General features: G+C 44.3%; 1 protein-coding gene across 3 annotated transcripts in view; it reads right to left on the bottom strand.

The window, feature by feature from the left end:
- UNC5A (unc-5 netrin receptor A) overlaps nt 1–15,785 on the bottom strand; it is a 100,722-nt gene that overhangs the window by 18,215 nt on the left and 66,722 nt on the right. The window contains exons 1-6 of one of the 3 annotated variants that reach the window (XM_087709347.1): nt 7,497–7,593; nt 2,559–2,780; nt 2,142–2,285; nt 1,786–1,889; nt 987–1,167; nt 137–304 (exon numbers count right to left, since the gene is read on the bottom strand). In XM_087709347.1, the coding sequence (XP_087565473.1) occupies nt 137–304; nt 987–1,167; nt 1,786–1,889; nt 2,142–2,274 (586 nt within the window). In that variant the 5' untranslated portion in view covers nt 2,275–2,285; nt 2,559–2,780; nt 7,497–7,593. Of the gene's footprint in view, nt 1–136; nt 305–986; nt 1,168–1,785; nt 1,890–2,141; nt 2,286–2,558; nt 2,781–7,496; nt 7,594–15,785 lie in introns of those variants that run through there. The other 2 variants (XM_014066895.2, XM_014066896.2) reach the window with 2 other exon arrangements.

The following is a 15,785-nucleotide window of genomic DNA, read 5'->3' on the forward strand; positions in this document are numbered from 1 at the left end:
TACAGGCTTCACATATGTCGGCTTCTTAAGCATTTCTCCACTGTCCTGGGCAGGGGTTTGGGTGAGGGGCTCGGAGTCTAAGGAGCACAGCAAACTGAACCATGGGAGCAGGCCCACGGGGTGGCAGGGGCAGTACCTGGGCACAGGGTGGCGCAGGAACTTTTCTGCACATTCTGGCCCTCACAGAAGGCCCCCCCGTTGAGTGGCGCTGGGTTGGTGCAGCTCCGGCTCCGCTTCTGCCAGCCCCGTCCACAGCTGGTGCTGCAGGCTGACCAGTCCGTCCACGTCGACCAGCCTCCATTCACTGGGGGGAAGGGACAGCATCAGCTAGAGCTTGCAACGACTGCCCTGGGAGAGCTGGTCGGGAGAGTGAGCTTGCCACCCCCATTGGGAGCAGAGTTCCTTTCAGGGCTAGAGGGGTAGCCAAGCCTTTTCATTGTCTTGCTGGCTCCAGAATTCCGGATTCCTTGGTGCATTTGTGTGTATGAACAGTTTGGGGAGAATACACAGGAAAACATGGGGATATGCAAGGAGGCGTCACAAGCAGAGGGGCAAACACTTAAGAGGAACAGGGAAAGGGTCATTTTGCTTTCCTCTGTTGTATTCTGCGAGAGCATAACGTGCTCCTTAGTCATAGTTACAATCCAACCTTCCTTCTCCTTGTCTGAGAAGGTACCATCTATGACCCTCCTCTGCAGTACAATTCCTTCCTTCCAAAGCTCTTCTTCACATCCCCAAAACAACTAGGTATAGTATAACCCAAGTAGAAACAAGGTCTCAATATTTCGGGCACTGTTACCCCACAACCAACAGAAAAAAATAAAATAGCTGAAAGTGTCCCATCCTATTATCATCCATCTTCCCCCTTCCTCTGCAACCTGAACAAAACTTGGAGAAGGGTGGGATTCATGCACAGGAGGGGTTATAAAACAACGTGTGCCCCTTTTTCTCAGGGTCACCCTCCCTATTCCCTGAAGAGGTCCTACCATAGACAGTGATGGCGGCAGGTGAGCTGCGACGGCGAGCCACTATGTTCTTGGCCACGCAGGTATAGTTGCCCGTGTCGGCTAAGCGAGCTTGTTTCACCACCAGGCTATGTTCCAGCGTTATGTAGTAATTGGGGTCCAGTGTTGGGTCCACAAGTTCTTCATTGCGCAGCCACTCCACCTTGAGAAAACACAAGAGTCACACGTGGTTCTGATTTGAGCCAAGGTGGCGCAGTGGTTGGAGTGCAGTACTGCAGGCTACTTCAGCTGACTGCTAGCTGCAGTTCGGCAGTTCAAATCTCACCAGGCTCAAGGTTGACTCAGCCTTCCATCCTTCCCAGGTGGGTTAAATGAGGACCCAGATTGTTGGGGGCCAATATTATGCTGACTCTGTAAATCACTTAGAGAGGGCTGTAAAAGCACTATGAAGCAGTATATGTCTAAGTGCTATAGTGCTATTGCTATTGGGTCAGAAGCCTTAAAATATAGTGGCTGAAATGGGTTCCAAAAGAAAACATGTACAGACATTGACTAAGGGAGGGGCAGAGGCAATGCAAGGGAGCTTAAAGAAGGGAGAAGCTGCAGTCTGTCAAGCAGCAGGTGGGGAATATGCAAATAGGATGCACACCAAGTACCCAGCCTAGGTGACTGGCAGGAGCTGCAGATGCCAAAGGCAAGAGGAAAGTTCTGGCATCCTATCTGGTGGTCCCATCAGATGCTTGGGATTTATTGCATCAACTGGACTTTCAATAATTTACTCAGATTGGCCAAAAATAAGAAGGTTATGTGCAGTACTCACTTCAGCAGGTGGAATCCCCTCTGGAGGGCGGCAAGGCAGCACAATTCCCTGCTCAAGGGAGACGTCTTTGGCCACTGGCTCCTGCTCAAAATTCTTCCTCAAGTCTAGAAAGAAAAGAAACTCAGAGTGGTGTAATGACAATAATACAGACTCCCCATGATGCCAGGCTGCTTCTTTAGTGGCACAGACTCATCTGGTCCCTGGCAGTGGCACTGTTGCACCCGGGATCCTTAGTGTGCACCTAGCAATTGTGCCATGGCTGTTCCTCCCTGGAGCCAAAGAGTCCACTGGCAAATGGATGGGAAAACATCCAGGAGAATTGAAGGAGAAAGAGTGCGGATGGGGAAATCACTCACACGCAATGCGCACAAAGGCCTTCTGGCTTTTGGTGGTGCCGGAGGAACTCCAGGCCACACACTGGCACCAGTACTCTTCCAAGCCAAAGATCTTCTCCACTTGCTGCCTTGAGATATCTATCCGTACCTCCATGAGGGGTAGGCCTGCCAAAACATCAAGGAGCAAAAAAAAAAAAAAAAAAAAAAAAAGGAAGAAAATTTAATTGGTTACAGGGGCTCCGAAAAGAGTTTTAGAGACACATCACAACTCTACAGAAGTGCAATACGTGTGCAGAAAACAAGAGAAGCTGCTAAATTTAACATATGCTGATACCCAACAGATTTCCTTATGTTACTCAGCTCAACGTTTACACGTCCCACCTAACTATCCTTTTCCTTCTCTTTGATAGACTGCCTCAATGCCCTTTCAGCACTCACCGGTGCTCTTATCCTTGCTGCGCTGTATGATGTGGTCACCCTGGTGCACCCATTCACCGTTGCATTTGAAGTAAATTTGGGTGGCCGGCACGGCCTTGCAGGTCAAAGTCACAGGTTTGTTTTTGACAATATAAACATCGTCAGGTTCTAGCAGGAAGTGGGGGAGCAGGTCAGAACCAGAGCCAGGCACAGGAATGGGCACGGTGGCACTTTGTTGTGCATCTGTGTTGGGTGACAGAAAGAAAATAATTAGAAACTGGTGTAGTAGCAATGACATTAGAGCAGGTGCTGAAGAATCAGAATCACATCCTTCATGGAGGGAGTTCGTGGTCTGAATATTGCTTAGTACAGGTAGCCCTCAACTTACGACCACAACTGAGCCCAAAGTTGATGTTGCTAAGTGAGACATTTGCTAAATGATTTTTGTTCCATTTTACGACTTTTCTTGCCACGGTTGTTAAGTGAATCATTGGAGTTGTTAAGTAATTAACACTGTTGTTAAGTGAACTTGGCTTCCTCGCTGACTTTGCTTGTTGCAAAAAGGGATGACGTGATCTCGGGACACTGCAACCATGATAAATATAAACCAGTTGCCAAGCATCTGAATTTTGATGACGTGACCATGGGACTGCTGCAATGGTCGTAAGTGTGAACAATGGTATTAGGTTTTTTTCAGTGCCGTTCTAACTTTGAACAGTCAGTAAGTGAACTGTTGTAAGTCAAGGACTACCTGTTTTCCTCAGAAGAGGACACTAGAGAAGGCTTTGAATACAAAACAAGTGGATCAGATAGAGAGCTCCATAGGTACCACAGCATGGCAGCATCCTTCTATGAAGGTGAAAAAAAAAGGGAGGTACAGGGTGATGCTGATATTTAATGGTGTGGTTTTCCAAAATTGCACACTCTATGTCAATACTTGAGTTTAGTTTGACCAGTATCCTTCCTCCACCGGATCCATCAGCATCTAAAACGAAAGCTCTGTCAAACAAGGTTTCACCTTTTTCAATGTCACCAAAACGACAGCGGCTTTTTAGTGATCTTTGATCGGCTACATGTTTTCTCACTGCTCTGTGAGAAAAATAAAAGCCACTGCAGGTCTCACGTGTAGCCATCCAGTTGCTGCCTCAGCTAATACAGGGGCTCACGCTTTTAAAACAGCCCCTCCCCCCTCCCACCACATATGCACCCAACTCCACAGACAGCAAAGGGTCAGGAGAAAGACGGTATCGTATTTTTTTCATCACACAGTCAGCCAGACTGTCATTTTCGTCCACCTATTGTGGCCTTCCCAAGGATGCAGGATAGGCAGAGGCTGATGTTTGATGGTGTTACAAATATCTTATTCCTTTCATCACATGTCAACACTTCTCATTCGCTGATATTTACCAGTAATTCTTAATGGAAAAAGTTTTTTTTAAAAACCCAACACCTAAACTGGAGAGAGATACCAAGCATTTTAAGATGCATCAACAAGGTAAACAAATATGATCACTGAATATTACCTGCTTATTATGCATACCAGAGAAGGTGTCACAGCTATAATGATTTGGTTGTGTTTATGGTTCTATTTACTCTCTTGGCATAGAAATGAAGAGATATGATGTCTGGTACATTTTAGTGATTATATCTACTGATATGGATACTTGACAGCAATACTTTCCTAGCAGGAAAGATACTGATGGCATGCTGCTGGTTCTGTTCTGTAAAAATAGATTATGGATACAAGCCTTAGAACAGAAGGCTTCTGAATATGAGTCACCCTTTATCCATCCCATCTCATAGCTTCACTGATGTTCTTAAGAGATTATTAGGATTTTCTTCATGGTGTAAGTCAGAGTTGTTGTGATGTATGGGGGGGAAAAAACCTCTGCCTTAGAGTCAACTCTTGTAAAGAATTTAAAGTTCCCCCTGATAATAAGCTGAAAGCAAGCCATAATGTCATTCATACTGATTTGGGTATGATGAGTTACAACCACCGCTCAGGTTATGAAATTCAGCCATCTCACTAAAGATGCTCACATTCCTTCCAACTGATATAAATATTTATTAGATAAAAATAGTTATGCTGATTCTGTACTTGCCATAGGCTTTTCTTGGTCTGGAATACTGGAAACCTATCAAAATAAACTGCATTTTGTAGTCACTGCTGGGCTCTTCAAATCACATAAGAGTCGCTGTGAGTTGAGCAGCCTATAAATTTGATTTATAAATAAACAAAAACTAATGCAAAATTTGTCATGCACTAATAAGCAACTTCACTCAGATTTGATGGTTAATCTTCTTATCACCAATAGAGTTGGCTGCTATGATTCAGACTTGTTGATTACCACTTAAACTGAAATATTAATTTAGTTTATGATCCTATATTTATTTAGTTCATTTATTTACCAAAATATATAGCCACTAATTCTTCCACTTCTACCTGGTTTACAACATAGGAGATTAAACATCAATAAAATAATAAAATCCATTCATATGTCCAATAAAAAATGAAAAATACTAATAATTATAAACAAACCAAAATGAGCCCAAATGCTCTATAAAAGTGTTTTCATCATCTTCCAAACACCATCAAAGTAGGTAACCTCTAATCTTACAGGGAGAACGGGGGAAGGGGGGGGAGTAGTTGTTCCAGAGACAGGGGACTATGCTACAGAGAAAGTCATTCCCTATTTCCCAGCCCCCTACCCCTCCTCTGTCCCCATTTCTTTCAAGGTAAACTTCCTCTCCCTATTGGATTCAGTAAGTCAGGAAGACTTTACCTGAAGAAGACAGTCCACCCAGCAAGGAGAAAGGGCCATGGTGGGAAAGAGCTTTATTAAGTAACTACAGGTAGTTCTCAACTTATAACAATTGAGCCCAACATTTCTGTTGTTAAATGAGAATATTTAACTGAATTTTGCCCCATTTTACGATCTTTCTTGCTTCAGTTTTTAAGTGAGTCATTGGAGTTGGTAGGTTAGTAACCCGATTGTTAAATGATTCTGGCTTCCCCATTGACTTTGCTCATCAGAAGGTCGTCAACCTTCTGATGAGGTTGATGATTTTGGGACACAACAACAGTCATAAATATGAACCAGTCGCCAAGCATCTAAATGTTGATCACATGATCATAGGGGGATGCTGTGACACAACAACAGTCATAAATATGAACCAGTCGCCAAGCATCTAAATGTTGATCACATGATCATAGGGGGATGCTGTAAAGGTCATAACTGCGAAAAACAGTCGTCACTTTTTTCAATGCCACAACAACTTTGAAAGTTCACTAAACAAACTGTTATGTCGAGGACCACCCATAATCGCTGACACCTTGAATTGGGTCCAGAAGCCTATTGAAAACCAGGGCAGATCTTGAAGGACAGGAGTTAGTCTTCTGAATAGGGTCATACAAATCAACAAACAAGCCCCTGCCATTTGAACAGTCCCGTATCAAGCAAATTGCAGTAGCCATTTGTCTACCCAGTGTATTCTAATAGGAGCTACTGTTTAGTAGACAGATGAAATTATACCATTAAATTCTTGGGCCACAGTCCTACATTTTCTTCCCCATATATCTTGACATTCAGAATACTAATCAGGGAGTGAACTAAAGCTACCAATGGCTCTCCTTTCCCTTCCCGGCAGCCCCAACCAGTAGCTCCAATAGTCAGGGAAGCCAGAAACTATGGTTCAGCAATACAGGTAGTCCTCAGTTTATGACCACAATTGAGTCCAAAATTTATGTTGCTAAGTGATAAATTTCTTAAGTGAGTTTTTGACCAGAGATTTTTACAATTTTGCTTGCCTCATTTGTTAAGTGAATCACTGCAGTTGTTAAATTAGTAACATGGTTAAGTGACTCTGGTTTCCCCATTGACTTGGCTTGGCTGGTCGTAAAAGGTCTCCGCAGGACCCCGAGACACTGCAACTGTCATAAATGTGAGTCAGTTGCCAAGCATCCGAAAGTCAATCAAGTGACCATGGGGATGCTGTAACAGTCGTAAATGTGAAAAATAGTCATAGGTCACTTTTTTCAGCACCGTTGTAACTCTGAATGGTCACTAGGTGAACTGTTGTAAGGTGAGGACTATATGTACAGGGAGGTTTGCAGTTCTATCACAGGGCCAAGAGAATATGATTTCTGGTTTTTTTTAAGTGCAGCATATACTGACAAGGTTTTTAGATTCAATCCTGAATTAATGAAAGCGCCAAAACGATAACCTGTCAGTTATATTTCCAAACTGCAGCAGCAACAGAGACAGATTAAAGAAAATGGATAATTAAGAATAATAATTATTTCAGACATACAATGTGTATGATAAACAGTCATCTCCCCCCCCCCAGCCCTCCAAATTACAACTGTGACCCCCATCCTTCCATTTTCACAGGGACTTCGAAATATCAGCGGAAGCTGAATAATTATTATACCAACCATTATAATTGTTCAGTGTATATAATTTGTGGAAGGATGTTACACAGAAATATTTGTACCCAGACCACAGGCTGCTTTAAGGAGAGATGAAATGTTTATATTTTTTTAAATGGAAAACAAATTAAAAAAAACATTTTTTTTAAAAAAAGGAAATATCGGTCGAAGTTAAGTTTTCCCCCGGCTCTCGTTGCTGCCATCTCCTGGCCGCCCGGGATTTTACAGTCCGTTTAATCCTTCCTTGTTTCTCTCCGCTCTTCCTATTCCCCGCTCCTATCGTTGGCGAGGCGGTACCTTTCGGCTCCCCCTCTGCCAAGCTTGCAAGGCCTGGACCGCTGACAACCGTCCCCCCCCCCTCCCAAATCCCCTGCCCTCCCGCCGGCTGCTGGGCCTCCGCTGGGGCTAATCCATCACAGCAGGAAATGCTGCACGGCGCGCGCCCAGTGAACCTGCGCCGATCCCTCATGTCTGCATTTAACTGCTAATGAAAAAGAAATGTAGTGTGACCAATAAGGGACATAGCTCACTTCTCCGGGGGGCCTCGTCTCGTCATGCCACGCTGCACTGATCCCGCTCGCTCGCTCTCTTGCCCGCGCTTTCCCGCCTCCTGCTAGGCCTGGCGTCTCTGCAGGGCTCCGCTGCAAGGCAGCCACCTGGCGGGGCTAAACTCCGTCCCGTCCGGATTGCCTGGAACGGCGGCGGGCTAAAAGCGGGAAGGGGACGGGGGGTGGGGGGGGGGACACGACACCACAACGAAGGAGCCGAAGACCCTTGGGAAGAGGTTGCTCCTCGGACGCGTAGAGAAAGGGAGGAGACTATATTTTGACGGCTAAAAGCACCACGCAGCCGCTACCCCTGCAAGGGGCCGAGTGCCAACAGCCCTGCGGCTTCTCAGAGCCACAACATCCGTTCTCCTGCCAAGAGCCCGCAGCTGGTGCTTCTTGTCGACTTCAGCAGCGGTTGCTACGAGAGCTTCTATCTGCTTTATATTTAAACATTTCTCTCTCCCCCCCCCCACCCTTGCCATCATTGCTTCTCCCATTCCCAGCCGTCGGAAAACTTGACCTAGCAGAGCGCAGGGCTCTCCCCGCATCATCCGATAAATGTAAATAAATAAATAAATAAATAAATAACCACCAATTAGTCTTCTTCGGTGGTAATATACTGCTGTAGCATGGACAATGCAGTGCAAAACTGCACCAATACTTAAAAGGCCTCGGAAGCCCAGCCTTTCCTGCCCCTTGGTTCCATCACTCCAGAGTGAATCGCTAACTTCTAGGTGTGGTGGTGGTGGTGGCTAGTTCAGACTTTATTCCGGAATAAATTAAAGCAGAGCAATCAGAATGTGATGTTTCTTTGTTTAGCTGTCTCTCAGAGATGCCCAAAGTTAAGAGTTTTTTTAAAAAAGGGGGGGGGGGAATACAAGCGATTCATATAACAATCAACAATAACACAATTTGGCAGCAAATAAAACAATTTAGAAATATTCAAAATGCAACCATTAAAACAATAATTCGATTTTACAAGGCAGTCTTGTCCTAAAAGTGCTTGAATGTACAAGCATGCCTTCAAAAGGTATTCAAAACTAATCTGGGATGGAGGGTGATTCATAATCTGGGCATCAACATAAAGAATGCCTTAACCCAGGTACAGCATTCATTTGGCCATAAGGTCTTAGTGCCCGGGTAGGTTGGTATTGGGCAAATTAGGTTTTAAAATAGCTGCACAATAAATTTTCCCTGGTGATATTTAGAACCTTCTAGCTCCCCTTCAATGGGACTGCAGCAATTTCCCACACTGCTATAGAATGTTCCTCTAGCCATATTTATAAGACTGATAGTGAAGATCTTTCTTCCTGGTGCTCATATGATGTGTACATTTTTTTCTCCCTTTGTGGTAATCAGCACCTTTATATAAGGAGAAAGAAATAGAAAGCAGCTAATCTTTTCTTACAGTGCTGTAGCCTTAGTCCCAATCAGGTATCTCATAGCAAGATTTGGCCTTTAAAAATGGCCAGAAGTGATTATAGATTTCCTACCATCATATCTGCTTTGGAAAAACCAGGACACATTCAGTTTCTAAGCATATTGTGTGACCCTGGGCCAGGGCCTCTCCATCCGTCAACCTTATCTTACAGATTTATACTAATTAAAGATTAGAACAAACTGGTCAGTCACCATGATTTTTGGGAAGAAGGCTGAAATAAAAATGTATTGGAAAAACAACTACATATTTGTATATGGTAGGGTGGCTCAATGGCTAAGACGCTGAGCTTGTCGATCAGAAAGGTCGGCAGTTTGGCAGTTCAAATCCCTAGTGCCACGTAATGGAGTGAGCTCTCGTTATTTGTCCCAGCTTCTGCCAACCTAGCAGTTCAAAAGCATGTAAAAATGGGTTCCACCACAAAACCGCGATGCCCTCATCCGCGCCGACATAAGTGCAGAGACAAATCCGCGGCGTCCGAAGCGCTAAGAAAAAAACGACCCTACCGCCGCGACAACAGCGCGGCGACAGAAGGGCGTTCTACATGCTTCGTTCTTTGCCTCCAAAGGTAACCCTCCTCCTCCAGCTGACAGCGGCAGCGGGCACGGGGCAAAGTGGGCTGCCCAGCAGCAGCAGCCCGCGGGAAGGGTCCAGCTCAGCCGCGGGGGGCAGCAGGAAGCCCGCGGGGGGCCCAAGCGGGGCTGCCGACGCCGGCGGAGGAGGAGGACGCAGCAGCGGCGGCGGCTGAGGCTCTCCCTGGGCCGGCAAAGCGGGCTTGCCCGGCGGAGGCAGGCCGCCCTCTTCTTCCTCAACAACATCTCCTTGGATGGGTGGCCTCTGCCGCCGCCGCCTCCCCCGGAGGAAGAGGCAGGGCGGGCGGCGGCAGCAGCAGAGGCTCTCCCGGGGCCGGTGAAGCGGGCTTGCGCGGCGGCGGCCGCCCGTCCAAGGAGATGTTGTTGAGGAAGAAGAGGGCGGCCTGCCTCTGCCGGGCAAGCCCGCTTCGCCGGCCCCGGGAAAGCCTCAGCCGCTGCCGCCGCTGCTACATCCTCCACTGCCGCCGGTGCTCGGCCCCCCCGCAGGCTTCCTGCTCCCCCCGCGGCTGAGCTGGACCCTTCCCGCGGGCTGCTGCTGCTGGGCAGCCCGCTTTGCCCCGTGCCCGCTGCCGCTGTCAGCTGGAGGAGGAGGGCTACCTTTGGAGGCAAAGAACGAAGCATGTAGAACGCCCTTCTGTCGCCGCGCTGTTGTCGCGGCGGTGATGACGCCGCGGCTTTAGCAACACGATTTAATCTCCGCTATTTTGCGTAGCGCGGTTTTGTCGTGCCACGGTAAAAATGCAAGTAGGAAAATAGGAACCACCTCTGGTGGGAAGGTAACAGTGTTCCATGTGCATTCGGTGTTGAGTCATGCCAGCCACATGACCACGGAGACATCTTCGGATAGCGCTGGCTCTTCGGCTTTGAAACGGAAATGAGCATCGCCCCCTAGAGTCAGGAACAATTAGCACGTATGTGCAAGGAGAACCTTTATCTTTATTTGTAAATGCTTTAGAAATTACCTTTTTTTATCCCAAGTGTGCAAATTAGAAGATGAGGTTTAGAAACAAAGACTTTTTTAAGAACATGCAAACAATCCACATGCAGACAATCCACAGTGGAAAGGGTTTCTAAAGCTTCTTTGGGCCTGCCAGTCCAGATCTGATATTATTCTAGGTCTATAAGCTTAAATGTAAGTAAACAATAACTCATTCAGTAGTTATAATTGTTGGTTAAAACTTCACTCTAATTAAGTTGATTGGTCTGCAGTTCAGAAAGTAAAATTTCTATTCCAGGAGAACAGGAAATGCAGAGAGAATTAAGATAGCAAGGATGAAGGTTCAGATGTCATTCCACCATTTGAGATCACAAAGATTTAAAGATTGCTCAGCATCTAATTGCTCACTACAGGTAATCCTGTACTTGCAACAATCCGTTTAGCACCTGTTTGAAGTTACAATGGCACTGAAAAAAGTGATTTACAATTTGTCGCAATGTTCCCACAATCATGTGGTTAAAATTTGGGACCTTGGCAATTGGCATGTATTTATGAAAATTGAAATATCCTGGGGCCATTTGATCCTCATTTGCAACATTCCCAGTGACTTCCAATAAGCAAAATCAATGAGGGGAGAGGGAAGTTGGGGAGGGGGGAGAAGAGCTGGATTTAGTCATGACTGTATGATTCACTTACCAGCTGTGGCAAAAAAAAGGTTGTAAAATAAGAAGTGACTCACTTAACAAAAGCATTGCTTAACAATGGAAATTTCGGCCCCAGTTGTGTTCCTAAATTGAGGATGGACAATATAACCTGCATCAAATGTACTAAAGTCATCATCTCTGTGGCCAACATTATAAAAAAGAACTTGGAAGATTAACTTCCTTTTTCCTCATTGTGCCTGGTAAACAAAGTGAGTTTATGGTGCATTCATGGTGAAACCTTTTTGGCCCTGACTTTCTCTTTAGCAGTTCTGAATCCACAGTAGCAGTAGCAGGGAGCGTATATCAGAGCCAATGTATCTTTTAGATTTGTATCTTTGGCACTGATTGGATTTGAACTTATTCATTTCTGAAGCCATATTTTTTGCTCTAGCGTGTAGCTGTCATACAGAGTACTATTTGCTGGGCTGTCAGACTGAAGAGAAAGGAACATTAAAGACAGCTTTTTCTTCTAGTGATGAATGGCGGGTCGGTTTGTTTATTAAAATGTAAGCAGCTACGCATTTAAAAGAAAGGACACCATTTTTTCATTATCCCCAAAGGCTCTAAAGAGATGCTTTGATCCCGCTCAAGACTATTTAATCACTCTGCTTCTAAGTCACAGACATGTTACCCCCCCTTAAAAAAAACCTGGCTACACACACACACACACTACTTAGAGTTATTTGTGTAGTTTTATACACTATTTTAATGCTGCATTCAGGTGGTAAATCAGCAAAAGAAATTATTTATAGTAATTTGGAATGGAGAAGCTATGGCCAATCCAATTATGAAAATAAAATAAATAACGTAAGTGCACTCTTCCACTGGAACATCCTAATTCTACTTTCCTCTCATATGTGGTCTCTGTAATTCTCTGATGAGTTTCCATGTCAAGATGCACAAAAAACATGCAAAGCCACTGCATACATTATCATAAAAGAGAGGTGGAAGGATCAATTTCCTGCTGATAAGTCCCATTTTTATCTCTTTCCGGTCCTTCCTTGGCTTTGGCTATTGAAATTTGATTGAAGAGTGCAGTTGCAAAGCAATGCTTGGTTGGGGGCAAGAGCTGTGACTTTCCATTAAAAGTGCAGAGGCTCTTACAACACCCCCCCCCCAATACTTAAACCTCCTTTACCAAGCAACCCTGCAGAGAACCAGATTGATGCCAAATCAGATTGTTTGATCACGCAGCTCCCTCCTGCTAATTCTGTCTGCAATGGTGCAAGGACTGGTCCCTATCATTGTCCTTCACAGGACTGGTCCAAGACATTTGGCTCCTTGACACAGAGCTCAAATGACATCCTCTTCTCTCCACAAGAGCAAATAGTTGAAAAAGGCTCATAGTGCTATTCTCATTCCTGCTTCCCCTTTCTCTCTCCCTCCTTCCCTGATTTATTTCTTTTCCCACCATCCCCAGAGCCTAAAGTAGCCCACTTCACCTGCAAACCCTATTCTCTGGAGATTGGAACCCGAAGCGTCTGTCTGTCTGCAGAGCAGGTTGCCACAGGCCCAAGTGATGGGTGAAGACTTCATCTCCCACAAAGCCCTGAAGGGATGCCATTACAACCCGAGAGCTGATGGATGCTGTTGCTTAGTTTTTCATAGGTGTGGAATGATTAATCTTCCTAAGGGAATTCTCCCGGGGGTGACAGAGATTGAAAGTCCCAAAGGAGATAACAGCCTAGAGCAAGATAGAAGGCTGAACTTCCCCCACCCACCCAGTCTGAGGGATCAGGCTCTCCCTCCAGAAACAGCTAATAAAGCAGAGTACTAAATAAGCATTTGATTAACAAATGCTAAAGCGGCAATTGTGTCACTGCACGGAGCTGTAATTGCTGCTGATAATTGTCTGCTTAGAATTTAATAAGCAATTAAACAGAATGGAATGCAGGGGAATTAATGCTGAGCATGCTCCCTGCCTGCTCCCCGCCCACCTGCGCACTCTCCACCTGCTCCCCACATATTCTGTTCCCCACATGCTCCACACCCACCAGCACACTTCCCAACAGCTCCTCACACAAACTGCCCCTCACGTACAACCTTCCCACGTTCTCTCCTTGTGCCAGAATTCGTACATGCTCCAGAAGTTCTTGGAAAGCTAGCAGCAGAGTGATTTCCTCACATTGTCAAGCATCCGGGTTTTTTCATACCACCCACATGCTTCCTCCAGGTTTCCCATGCCAGACTTCTCACATGCCCAATGCAAATATCCCTGATTCACCAGCCTGGTTTCTCCCTGCTTTTCTTCCACCAGTCTCCCCATATGTTCCAGAACTCTCTTTATGCATAAACATCTTTAAGCCTCCTCAGGTGAAGATATTTGGGTTCCTGTTCCTTTTTCGGTTGGGAAAAGAAAAGATTTTGCTCACCAGTGAGTTTTTGTCTGTCTCGCACTTTTTTCCCTGCCAAATGAGTTGGTTTGAGGGTTATTGATCAATGGTTGGCAGTTACCTCTGCAAATTTATATACCCATGCTGTAATCACAACAAGGATTTCACACCTATCGATTATGTCCGTGACAAGCAAAAACTTTTTGGGATGTCAGATTTCAACACCAGTGGTAGGCAAAAGAAAAAAGAAAAGAAACAAGAGCTGACACTTGTTCCAACTCCAACTTTTAAGGATACATTTCTTAGGCATTCTGATCTCACAGTCTTTCTGCACTTTCCGATATCTCTGACTCAGCTTATACCAGATACAACTTTTTGTCTGATCTCTACATTAGTCTTTGGTTCCTGTTTTACAGGTATTCTTAATAATCATTTAACTATACCCAATTATAGTATGGGACTGAGCCTGCACTATAATTGGGTATAGTTAAACAATTATTGACTGGAAAGTCTTAGGTTATTAATGTAGAGAACCAGAGAGATGATTTGGGGGAAAACATATGGGAACTCATAATAAAATATGAATTAAGCCCAGGAAGAGAAGAAAGTACTATTTATTTAAAGTGAGCCTGCCTTGACTTACTTTGGTATCAGAAGCTTCTGTCAGAGTTTCAAGTTTCTGCTCGAAAGCCCATATCAATAGTAGAGTTCTTGTGGAAACACTGACTTGGCCAAGTTCAAAGGGCTAACATTAGTTACAAAAGCCTGATTGCCTTTCCCTAGCCCTCCCTCTTATATCAAAGAGTCTCGTGGTAGAATCACTTACATTTCTCACCTAATTCAGGCTTCCCTTCCCTCAGGATTCATTCATATTTTGCTAGCAGTCTCTGCATACTTTCCCAAGGCCATCTTTATGGTGCTCTACCTCAGGGGTTCTCAACCTGTGGTCCACGGACCACTCGGGGGGGGGCACAATGTGGGGTCCACGAAGGCTTGAAGAAATGTTATGATTTAAATCTTAAGTCTTGGGGGTCCATGGCCACAAAAGGTTTTTGAAAGGGGTCCACTGTGAAGAAAAGGTTGAGAACCACTGCTCTACATTATAGTCTAGAATCCAAGCTGCAGACAAGCACAGAGTTAGCAGTGATGAAGTCAGGGAAGATCTATCTTGTATTATCAGGTTTGGATGCAACAGTGAATTTACATTTATGAGCATCACCAAAATACATCTAGAAAATGTGTTAATTAGAGCAAGATACTGCTTTTCTAGGCTGTGCATTGCATTATGTGTGCTAACACATCATTTTCTGATTGGCCATTGTGCTGGAGGCTGAATCATTCTAAGCATACACAAACTATGGTCATTTTTATTATTTTCAGTGAAAATTAAGTAATAATAAGAACATTTTGGCTGTTCTACAAATTGTTCAACCACCAGTACAACATACACTTACCCAGGCACAGAAAAGAAAAATACACTTATAACAATTGTCCAGTAAGAATTTTTTTTATTTTGTTGAATCAAAGTCAGAATGCGAAATACAAATAGGAATTACCAATTGCAGTGGATCATGTGTATATATTATATGCTAACGTATTGATATCATTGAGTTAAACTAGTTTATTGTTATGATCCAAAGATCAGCATATAAGACTAACAGAGCAACACATACAGTATATATTCAATGTTTATAATTCTAGAATAATCTTATAACCCTAAAACTTTTTTTTAAAGTTTAAAAATAGGATTGAGATCTTTTATAGATCTTAGCTGTCTTAAATCTTGCTGTACTGCAGATGAAGCATGAAGCAGTGGCAAATTGCTAGAGGTATTCAACCTTTAGTCTGATGGGAGATAGGAAATATAACATTCAGACTTTACCTGGAAAATACCTTAAGAGGGACAAAACCAGTATATCATAAATAGTGTTTATAAAAACTGGACAATAAAGAATATTGTTCATTTTTTTCTGTTTCGTGAGCTTTACAACTTTGCTTAAATGCTATTTTTTCATGTTTTCCATAATTATCACGCAAGAAAAAGCACCAAATCAAGCTAGCGTGAAAACTCTGTGGCATTTCAGCACTGTGATATAAGAAGGGTAGCTGGTAAAGCCAAAGCTGTTCTTAGCCAACCTTGCCACAAATTCCTATCCCTTTGCACACTGAATACTGGTACATTATACAACTGTTCTTACAGACTTTTCAAACCAGCATTGCAATGAATCCTGGAGTTCATACACAATAGATTTGCACATCTTCTGGA

Source organism: Thamnophis sirtalis, unplaced genomic scaffold (genome assembly GCF_051295495.1).
Source record: "Thamnophis sirtalis isolate CommonGarterSnake01/CBP01778 unplaced genomic scaffold, rThaSir2_p1.2 scaffold_3, whole genome shotgun sequence".
Taxonomy (NCBI): Eukaryota; Metazoa; Chordata; class Lepidosauria; order Squamata; family Natricidae; genus Thamnophis; species Thamnophis sirtalis.